General features: G+C 33.1%; 1 protein-coding gene across 1 annotated transcript in view; it reads left to right on the forward strand.

The window, feature by feature from the left end:
- Tsf2 (transferrin 2) overlaps window positions 1–12,311 on the forward strand; it is a 56,788-nt gene that overhangs the window by 620 nt on the left and 43,857 nt on the right. Inside the window, exons 2-3 of the mRNA XM_072526416.1 lie at window positions 8,197–8,467; window positions 9,040–9,223. Coding sequence (XP_072382517.1) covers window positions 8,197–8,467; window positions 9,040–9,223 — 455 coding nt within the window. The remainder of the gene's footprint in view (window positions 1–8,196; window positions 8,468–9,039; window positions 9,224–12,311) is intronic.

Genomic DNA, 12,311 nt, shown 5'->3' on the forward strand with positions numbered 1-12,311 from the left:
CCAGCAATTGTTCTCCAAAAGTTACAGTGTTAAACATCAGCATTTGTATTTTTATTTAATTTGTTGAAATATGAATGTTATTGAATTGAGACAAATTTACTATATATCAAGGATTAGTGATGATAACTTTTGCAAAAAATTATATTTTAAATATCTTAGACAATTAACAATTTAAATGGGTACTCCAGAATATTATAAACACCACTTGGTCTGACCCCAATATATTATTCAACAGGATTATTAAAATTTACAAAGATGTCTTGAACAAAAATCACTTAAATATTGTTTTACTAGAAGTAGTTCTCCAGGGTTCAAGTCAGTTGTATAAATTAATTAAAGATAGAAATTAAAATTATGAAGACAGTTTCTTAATAATGAATTAGTCCAAACTAAATTGACCTATTATTCTATGATTTGTAGTGGCACACTACCATTTACCCAAGCAATACACTAAAGTATATTCATTTAGCAAATTCCCATCTGTAAACATGAGCATGTGTTGATATTCACCCTCTCATTCATCAAGAGGCTATTAAATATAATTTATTGCCTTAAGCCAGACGAATTCTAAAAGCTCTAAAAGGCTGAATCTTTGGTAAGGTAGTTAAAAGATAAAGGGCATTGAATACAAAGACAATGAAGGCAATAAAGAGACATAAGTGAAAATAAGAGAAATAATGAACACTTTACAAACAAAAATTAACCCAGGAATAGATATCTATCCTTTGTAAAAAATTTGGACTTTTTAATACCCTCCGTACTTCATGTAAAGCGTGGTTTATAGTCAATGCCCCCTCTCATGTTGAAGTTGTAATTGAAACTCATGACCACGATCATGTTTTCAGTGATTAAAAAAAAACTCAATGTTATTTCTGGATTTTTTTAAATTAACTACAAAACTTTATTTAAGAATAATAATTAAGATTAATAATCCATTTAAAAATAATTTAATATGCAATAATTTACTTCCATTTAAAATAAAAAAGTTGCTGTTAACTTCCGGTATAACTGGAAGTGGCATGTCTCTAAAAATAATTTCTTTAAGTTCGTCATAACTTGTAATTTCCATAAAACAATTGTCATAAATATTGTGTGTAAGTATTTTTCGATATACAGTGTAGGTAAAAGTTTATGGTCGGGATGGTAAAATTTAACAGGATATCTAACACAGATATAAAATCATATTTTCAGAGAATAGACAAAGATAACAATCTTATTGCCCCTCCATATTTCAGATTGACGCCCATTGCCCATTAGTGAGACTATTAGTTCCGATCAGAGATATTTTACATATCTCTTGTTCTGATCCTAAGAAACTAGAGGTGGGTCGTTAACATTTTTATCGGAACTGTTTTTCGTAAACTGTAACTAGTTGATTGTTTACCGGTAGTTTCAAATAAGCGAGTACACAAACAAACATATTGGCTATTATATTGAAAGAAACTAACGAAGGATATATTTATTATGACTTGAAAAATAAATTAAACAATACAAATAGTACTTACATTTACATTACACATTATTAAATCACGAATCGTCTAAATTGACATTTTAAAACATAAGTTTTTCCACTCTTCTTGTTAACCGTGTTCTTCTTTTATTTAAAATTAAACCAGATTTTGAACATGTGTCCACAAGAAACAGATTTCGTTACAATACTACAATATTTTATGAATATAGTGGTTAAGTTAGGATATACATGGCGATGGTTTTTCCACCACTGTAATGGACAGTTCCAATCTCTGTTCGAAATTTTTTGTGGGTAATATATCATCAGACACATACATGTCAACTTCTTTTATATCTCTCGATACAGGTGTATGTTTAGATGAGTCATGTCCAATTAATTCATCAAAAATACACCATGGACTTAAGTCATTTTTATCAGTTTCTTTTTCTTGTACTGGTTGATTTTCACTAGTACAATCTTCTTTTTCTTTTTTTATAGAAGTAACCAGGTTCTTAACTCTTTCTTTTGTTTTTTATAACTAGGTATTCTGATTAATGAATGAGTTTCGATTTACGATTGATCTGCATTTTCGATTTCAAATCTTTATTGATAGTTCGTCAAAGGATTTATTTATTGTAAATATTCAATTAAGAATTATTTTTCTTAGTCAAAATTATTGACTTAGTATAAGAATAATAATTTTATTTTCAAAAAATGCATATTTGTAGAAGATGCAGCTTTTATGGTCCGCTTTCTGAATATTGCAATGATTGAAACTTCTCCTGACGCATTTCTGTCCGTTTCGACTACTTCTACTACAAGTACTGACATACTGCCACCGCCACCCAAGCGTCAAAAGGTGATGGATAGGTACTTCCATTAATAAAAATATTAGTTTAGAACAAAAGAAACAAATAGATATGGATTTACTAAACCTATGCAAATACTCGTTTCATCCGTTTTCCATAGTTGAAGAACGAGCTTTTAAAAAGTTTGCAGGGTGGATTCCTGGATATAAACTGCCAACAAGAAAAACTTGTTCATTACGTCAGATTCATTACTTCAGGAATGTTATATCAAAACTGAGCAAATTATTAGATCACAAGTTGTTAAAGAAGTAGAAAATATCTGTATTACTACTGACCTCTGGACATATGGACTAACTGAGAGTTACATCGCATTAACAGGACAATATTTAACCGAAAATTTAGAATTTAAAACGGTTTTATTAGGCTGCTGCCATTTTTCTGTTTTGCTCATACGTTAAATTTATTGGTGGAGGACACACTTAAATGCTGTCGTGTAGAAATAGATAAAATAAAAAGTCTTTTTTTCAACAATTTTCAATCGGCAAAAAACACATTTCAAAAAAAGTACCTTATCTTCAGAAAGGCTTTTAAAGTATCACTTACAACATAACAAAGTTCCCAAACAGCCAATCCAAGATGTGGAAACTAGGTAGAACTTCACCTATTACATGTTAAAAAGAATGACCGAGTTAGAAGAGGCAATCCGTTCCACATTGGTATTAGTTAATACAGACTTAGACTTAGACCACATCTAAATAATGAAGACTGTATTATTTGTTCTCAACTTTCCCAAATTTTACGGCCTTTTAAAGAAATATCAAGTACAATGAGTGGCCAAAAATACTTAAAGGGTAGTTCAGTGATTGTTATGGTACGCCGCCTGCAAGAATCTTGCAAGAAAATTTTAGCAAATGGTAACCTTACATCCATAGTATCTGACGTAGTACAATTACTAATATCGGGTTGTATTGTTTAGTATATTTTTAAAGTTATAATAAATATATCCTTCATTAGTTTCTTTCACTTCAATAAATATTGTGTATAAACGATAATAGCCATTATGTTTGTTTATGTAGGTACTCTTTTACTTGAAACTACTGTTAAACAATCATAGTAACTTGTTTACGAAAATCGGTTTACGATAAAAACTTTAAAGACCCACCTCTACTCGTTACCTCTGTCCTTACTTTGATTCGGTGCTTTGACGAATCGAGAGATCGGGAAACGAGACGTTGCCAAATAATTTTGTATGAAGAATATTTTATTGTGGCATCATATGCAGTTTATTTTTAATGTGAATAAGGCACAATGTGACTTTAAAATACGCTTATTTTGATGTTTAGATTTTTAATTCGGAAATCGTACTTAAAATACGAAACATTAATAAATTTTATTTATATAAAACGATTTCCGAAGTGGAAATCAAAATGTTATATTACACTTATTGTAAAGTAAAATTGTGGCATACTCCCAATAAAAAACAGTAAGCTGCCATTTAAGTCCATTTAGCCCAAATTTGATTATCTTAGAACATTGGTCAAACAACTCATTCATTTTCGGCGATATAAAGGGCTGACCTAATATACCTCTCTCTTTTTAAACAGGTGTTTCTCACTCCATCTCACGTAAGGTCCATACCGACCATAAACTTTTACCTATACTGTATAGATAGTGTAAGGTCGTCATTGCACACCCTGTATATTTACTAGATAGACAGGTTCAGATAGAACTTTAAATCAACAATGACAACACTTTCTTAAGTTTTGACAATATGAACTAAAATCAACTGAAAATGATCTTCATTGATATAAGGAATCTTGTAATATTTTTACAAAATTGTTTTTCTTATCATTATAGCAATAAAAGAGTATATGTTATATATTTCACATAATTAGTTTATAGTATTCTACCACAAGTAACTTCATTTGAAACTCCTTAATACAAATACTGTGATGTTAAGTGCAAATAATTAACTATTAACAAACAAAATACATTTGTAAAAAATACAACCAAGTCATAATTTATCAGTAGAGCACTTTTTAAGTAATAATATTATCTATAATTGATATTGTTATTGTTTTGAAAATTTGCTTAAAACTGAGATTTATGTTTTACATATGTTTGTGTCCAACTTTTATCTATGGTCATGGTTTGTAAAGGGAAATCACTTTTGTTAAGTGTACAGTGTTGCTAGTAGAAATTGAAACAATAAAATTGATATGGTTTTTACCAGGAATATATTTTTTTAAATATTTAAGTGTAATATAAAATATAGATGGTTTTACAGTTATTCAGTGTTTATTACAATAAAAATGGTACTTGTATACAGGGTGCAGCAGATAAACAGTCAATTAAGAATACCTTGAGAACTAAAGGTAACTGAATCGTGAAAATTGAAGAGTTTTGAAGACTGAACTGCTTAATTAAAATATTTTCGTATATTTGCTACTTTCGGTTACACCATACTACTATACAAGTTGCCTATAACTTCTTTTTTTAATGGAACACCCTGTATATTGTTTAATTTTAGAAATATTCACGTTATTCTGAACATTTTTTGTTAATACTTCCCTATACCTATTTTGAACCGTTTTGATTTTTAATGGTTTTTTATGAAAATTACATTTTTTCCATGTATATAAAGTTAATTATCCTCTAATGTAATGTAAATAAATGTTTAAATTCCTTACTAACTTATTAACCACATACAGCTTTATCGTTTACAGTGTAAAGTTGTAAATGGTATATCTGTTAATAAATAAATAAAAGTTGCCCTAATCATACAGGGTGCTGTCAAAATTGGTACAAAACCGGCATACTAGATTGTGTGCCCAATTCCTTTTTTTTAATAGGACACCCTGTATGTAATTAACTATGTTAGAAAAATACGTTTCTCGCTATTGATCCGTATTAGTATTTCTTATACCTATCTCTTGCAGTTTTCAAATAAATTAACTTTATACATTTTTGTCACAAAAAATTTATTTATCAAGTAGCCTATGGAATATACTGAGACGCCTCGACCAAATCATAAAACTGTAAAACGTGTGTTGAACAACTGTTCCCAGTTTGGTCAGTTTATAAGTAAAAGGAACATGCCCAAGAACTAAGTTAATAATGAAGACCTACAAATAGATATCCTGGGACATTTTGCAGCTAATCCAAATTTATCCTTACAGGAATGTGAACAATTGTTACAGGTATAGACTAGAACAATTCACAGAATTAAAAAAAACATCATTGCACCCCTTCTTGGTATACACTAGCTCAACATTTACACCCTGGAGATTATGTAAGATGAGTAGAATTTTGTGAATGGGTTTAATGAAATAACAAGATCAAGATTAAAAAAAAAATTATTTGGTGTGATGAACAGAAGTTTACAAAAAATGGTATGTTTAACCGCCATAACAGTCATTTTTGGAGTGGCGAAATTTCTCAGCTCACGTGGGGTAGTAAATTTCAAGCGTCCTTTTCATTTAATGTTTTTTGTGATGTGAAAAATAATAAGATATTCGCTCTCATGATTTATGACAAAAATTTAAACAGAGAGTGTTACTGTAATATTTTACGGCAAGTAAATGTACCAGCACTGCACGTTTTACATAATAATGAGGCTAACGAGCCTTAGTTTCAACAAGATCAAGCACCGGCTCACAATATTCAAGGAGTCGGCACATTGGTTTGATGAAATATTTAGCGATAGATGGATAGTTAATAAAGGGTGTTTCTCTGGTCAACAAGATCCCTACAATTGTCACTGTCAGATTACTATATTTGGGGATATGTTAAAAATAAGGTGTTCTCTGAACCTGTCACTACCAAGGAAGATATGATAAATAAAGTCCTTCAAGTTTTTAATGAAAAAGATGGAGAATCAATATCAAGAGCTACTAATGAATATTTGATTAAATGTTTAATATTTACACAGCAGTCTATAAAAAAATATTTTTTTGTGGCAAAATGTATAAAGTTAATTTTTTTGAAAATTGCAAGAGATAGGTATATATAGAATACTAATACAAATCGATAGTGAGAAACCTATTCTTCTAAAATAATAAATCACATACAGGTTGTCTCATTTGAAAAAAATGAATTAAGCAAAAATTTAGGATGCCTGTATTATGCCAGATTTGACTGCCCCTTGTATAATGAAAAAGGTAACTTTACACTGTAAACAATAAAGCTGTATGTAGTTAAAGTTTCTAAGGAATTTAAACTTTTATTCAAATTATATTAGAGGATATTGAACTTTATATACATGGTAGAAAAGTGTAATTTTCATATAAAAACCATTATGAACTGAAAAACGGTTCACAATAGGTATAGGGAAGTATTAACAAAAAATGTTCAGAATAACGTAAATATTTCTAAAATAAAAAAATATACATGGTGTCCCACTAACAAAAAACGAAGTATAAGTAACTTCTGGTATAGATAAGTCGCAAATAGATAAAAATATTTTCAGTAAACAGTTCACTCTTCAAAACCCCTTCATTCCAATTTTTATGATTCAGTTACCTTTAGTTCTCGAGATATTTCTAATTGGCCGTTTATCTGCAGCATCCTGTATATGTTTGATAAACTCACAATAACCCATTATAAGATTTGATAATTATATCCGTTTTATCTACTCAGACTAGTCACCTTTAAACCACTTTTTAACTGGCTTATTAAGTCTTGATGATGATTTGATTCTAGATATAGTGTCTGTTTGTCTATATAGACATTTCCACATGATGACTTAAATATTTTTTGTGTTTATCTTACAACTTACCTCACAAACAGTACAGTCTGCCGAAGCAGGTTTGCCTATTCTATTTGTGAAGGTGCCAAAACTACCATGTCCGGTCAGAAACTGCGTCAGGAAGTAGTCTAGTTTCCCGAACTTACAGTGAGCAGTGTAGGTTACCATCGACTGGGAAACTCCATTTAACACCTTTCTTTTGGTGCTACCTGGTCCTCCAATGTTTGGCATCAGCTGTATCAACGCCTCCAGATTTCGGTTCGCCTTCTCTACCGTCTTTTGAATGTCTACTCCGAACCTTAATCCTTCTGACAACCAGACTCCCAGATACTAATCGATTTAACCGGTGCAACCTCCACACCTTCCACTATAAAGCGAAGAGAGGATTTTTCCCGGCTCCCTTTGAGAACTAACACCTTAGTTTTCTGAGGCGCTAGCTGTAGATCGTTCTCTCTGATCCACCTACTAATGCGACGCAGGGCTGTGTTAGCCGCATTAGCCATGTCCGTTTTCTGACTCGCATTCGCAACCAGTGCGAGATCAGCGGCATAAGCTACAAGAGTGCATCCCCTTGGCACCTATAGCCTCAACACCCTGTCGTACATGACATTCCACAGGATGGGACCTAGTACTGAACCCTGCGAAACACCCTGTGACAAACTGATGCTGGTATCTTTTTCTCTTATGGACCTGTCAGTAAAGACGTTACTTCCATGACCGCATCTATGGTAGACCTTTTGGCCCTAAAACCATATTGGAGTCGCTCAGCGCATGCTTTTCTTCTAGCTTTCGCTCAAGGCGGCCTTTTACAAGCTGTTCATACAATGTAGCTATCAAACTAAGAAGGCAAATTGTCCGAAATTGTACCTCTTCCTGTTCACCCCTACCTTTCGGGATAAGGACAACCTTAGCTTCTTTCAACATTGTTGGAAACTGCTGTTGTTCAAGCAGTTTGTTTAGCAATCTCAGGAAAACCTGCGGTTATCTTAGTGCAGCGAGTCTTACTGTATCCGGCATGACTCCATCTATGCCAGGTGCCTTTCGGATCTTCATCCGTCCAACAGCCTCGCCGAGTTCCAACTCCGTAAATTGTAAATTGTGTTGTTTATCTTACATCTATATTTTAGTCCACAAAATCTACACTTCTATCCTATTATCATTATATTATATCTTAATCAAAATTATTGTAGGCCAAAACTTCTGGAAAATCAATTCATTAGAACAAGATCAAGTTAAACCAAAGGAAGATAAAATAGTTTGGTGTACAATAACTCCAGAAGAATTACAAAAATGTAGAAATTTTTCCCTAGCCAATGAAAGAGATCAAATTTTGGTTGGTTACAAAACAATTAAAATTGAGTGTGTTCAAGCTGCTAATAAAAAAGAATGTATGGAATGGCTAGATGAAGAGAAAGCAACAATGACCACTTTGGATGCAGGAGCTGTGTTTGCAGGAGGAAGGTTTGTACTGATTTCTAGCTATATATATATATATATATATATATATATATATATATATATATATATATATATACATATACATGTATATTTACTGTGGTAGGGCATGGTTTTTAATATTATGGTTTCAATTTTTAAATGACAACTATTATTTAATAATCACTTTTGTTATTCAGATGATCTCTCAATAAAAATTCATTACATTAGATTCTGTGTATGCTCTTGGTGAAAAGAATTAGGAACAACCATATAGGTCTAAAAATCGTATAGGTTTAGTTTTCAAAATTAAATTTAGACTTTTGTAGTGCTTAATTCTGATTACATATTACCTTTATGCCACAATTCTCATAATAATAATGATCGTTTGTTTATACTTTCAGATAGATTTTAAAAGTATAAATTTTTCTATTATACGAGTATATTTTTTTTGTACAACATATGTTATTCATATGGTGTTCTCTTGATGCATATCTTTTATTTTGTTTTCTTGTTTTATTATTTTATTAATATACCGCTTTTCATATTTTTTTGGTAAAGCATATTTGGATTTATAACATATTTTCTTTGTTTTGTAGATATCACAGTTTGGTACCTATAGCTCAGGAAGTCTTAGACGGTGGTTTCAACCACTACTATGCTGTAGCTGTTGTCAAAACTGGAACTCTAAGCTATGTAAATTCCATTCGGCAATTACGAGGTGTTAAAGCATGTTTTGCTGGAGTTGAAACCTTTGCAGGATGGATTTTACCAATCAATACAGTAAGAAAGTTTACCATTAATTTCGTTTTAAACCTACTTAGTCCAGTCGTCAGAGATTTGAACCAAAAAAGATCCAAAAAAGTTTACTACTTAAATCCCGGGCGTCCCCCGATTCATAACGTAAAACGTAAAATCCGTTTAGTAGAGGGGTAAACACGCAAAAAAATCGATTTACCAAGAATCTGTACGCCGTAGAAAAAAATGTTTTAAATAAAAAATGTAGCTGAGATCATTTTCAACCAAAATATTTAGTAGCGCTTTTTTGTAGAATGAACCATTCTCGCAGAAAACGCTTGAAGAGACCGACGATTTTGAGCGTCAGTTTCGCGCGCAAATCAATGTTAAATAAAATTTGTATCAACGCAACGGTAAACACTCGATATCTTTTGATCAGAGTGTCTTCTCGACAAAAATCAAAATGCGTTTTAAAGGTGAAGAGCACAGCTTTCGTATGTAATTATTGTATTTTGTCGCAAATTAAGTCATTAATTTCGTCTCTGACGACTGGAGTAACAAGACATATGTAACTGTGTTCCAAATTAATCTTTCTTAATATATCAACCTGCGGTTTTCAACTAACATGCATAGCAGTCATTGTATTAGATTTCTTTCCAATTAATTTATTTAGATTGAATCGCCGCTGTGTAATCATAAAGATTATGTCTTGGCTTTAAATAAATAAACGGGATATTTCTTGAGTTGTTCTAATTCTTTATTGGGAATTTACCACAATTTTAGTTTAAAATATGTTTCTTTTGACGTTTTGATTTCCACTTTGGAAATTGTTCTGAAAATACAAACCAAATCTATTATGTATTAAAATAAATCTATTAAAATTAAAATGCCACAAGAAAATAGCTTCAGAACAATATGAATATTTGTTTTTATTGTTTGTAATAAAGTATACGTAAACTGGGATGGACTGCTTTTGAAAATTAGTCTTTTACAAATACAAACAAGAGATCATATCAGCGATCTCTGATTTTTAATGAATTCATCCTCCCAATAGCCGGGTGGAAGAATTGACAAGTGGTAGGGCAACCCCTTGTCCCAGAGGCGAGAAATTACCTCTAAAGGCGGAGGAATCAAGATTGATCAACGGCATGGAAATGCGGAAAGCAACGGGAAACTACCGCATTAAAGATCTATAAGATATCCCTAGTATAGTTAACATGACAAGCGACAAAGTAGAAATGGCCCTAAGTCCCCGGCAGCCCTTAGATGGGCATAGGGTGCGAAGAATCCCAGGGAGGATAAAGATTGCTACATGGAATGTGCGAACCATGTATGAAAGCGGCAGAGCGCACAATATCGTCAAAGAGATGGAAAGACTAGAAATTAATATACTAGGAGTCAGTGAAACTCGGTGGCCTAACTCTGGGCAATGTACAATTCGAAACCACACAATCTACTACTCCGGAAATCTCACTAAGACACACAGAAATGGAGTAGGCGTAATCGTGTCCCCATCTATAAAAAGTGCAGTAAAAGCATACACTCCCTTCTCAGACAGAATGTCACTCCTTCAGCTGAAAGCATATCCACTCGATCTAAATATCATACAAGTATACGCGCCAACAGCAGACAAAGATGACGAGATTGTGGAAGAATTTTACCAACAACTGGAGACCCTGATGAGAATGACCAAGAAAAGCGAAGTGACATTAATAATGGGCGACTTCAATGCAAAGGTCGGCAGAGGTAAGGTGTCAAACGTTGTGGGCGGTCACGGATTAGGAACTAGAAACGAGAGAGGGGAACGTCTCATACGCTTCTGTCAGGAACAAAAACTATTGATAACTAATACTTTTTTTAAACTGCCCCCTCGCAGACTTTACACCAGGAAGTCGCCAGCAGACTCGAAAGAATCAAATGTAAGAAACCAGATCGACTTCATTGCCATACCAGAAAGATTCAGAAACTCAATCACATCAGTGAAAACCTTTCCCGGGGCTGACGCTCAATCGGATCACAACCCAGTGGTGGGTAAACTGGGAATCAAACTAAAACGTATAGAAGGGAAGCCTAACAAAACCAAGATAAACATTAGGAAATTAAAGGATCCCAACATTAAACAACAAGTACAGGAATCCTTAAGAAGAAACATTGGAAACTTGAGTGAACTCGCACAAGACGCAGTTGCTAAATGGGAAGAAATAAAAAGAGCTGTTGAAATGACAAACAAGACACTTCTGTTACAGGAGCGCGTAAAGAAGAAAGAATGGATGACGGATGAAATCCTTGATATGATGGAAGAAAGAAGACAACACAAATGCAAAAATCAAGTGAAGTATCAAGAAACAAGTCACAATATAAAAACAAAGATAAAGGAAGCGAAGGAACGCTGGCTGAAGGAGAAATGCGATGAAATCGAAGAGTGCGACAGAAGATATGACTACCACAACATGTACAAAAAGATCAAAGAATTAACAACTAAAAAGAAAACCAATAATCCCCACCCGACACTAATAGACGCAGACGGTAACCTTATATCAGACGACTTGAAGCTCATTGACACATGGAAAGATTACGTAGAACGACTTTTTAACGATAAACGCAGAACGACAGTGGACCAAGATGACGACATGACTGGACCCGAAATACTAAGGTCTGAAGTGGAAAAAGCCATTTCATCGCTAAAAAACGACAAAACACCAGGTCCCGACAACATACAGAGCGAGATCATAAAACTCCTATGCGAAACGGATGACCACTTCCTCGATTTTCTGACAGGTCTTTTTAACACCTTTTACGACAAAGGGGAGATTCCGGAGGAATGGCTTCGATCGACCTTTGTAGCCATACCTAAAACACCAAGTGCAAAACACTGTGATCAACACCCCTTAATAAGCTTGATAAATCACATTACCAAAGTTTTCACCAAAATCATACACAATAGAATATATAACAAATGCGAAGCAAATATATCGGAGTCACAGTTCGGATTCCGAAGCGCATTGGGCACAAGAGAGGCGATCTTCAGTCTGCAAGTTTTAATTCAAAGATGCAGAGACATGCACAAGGACGTCCACTTGTGCTTCATCGACTTCTCCAAGGCGTTTGACAAAGCCAAACATGATAAACTCAT

This window comes from Diabrotica undecimpunctata, chromosome 3, assembly GCF_040954645.1.
Source record: "Diabrotica undecimpunctata isolate CICGRU chromosome 3, icDiaUnde3, whole genome shotgun sequence".
Taxonomy (NCBI): Eukaryota; Metazoa; Arthropoda; class Insecta; order Coleoptera; family Chrysomelidae; genus Diabrotica; species Diabrotica undecimpunctata.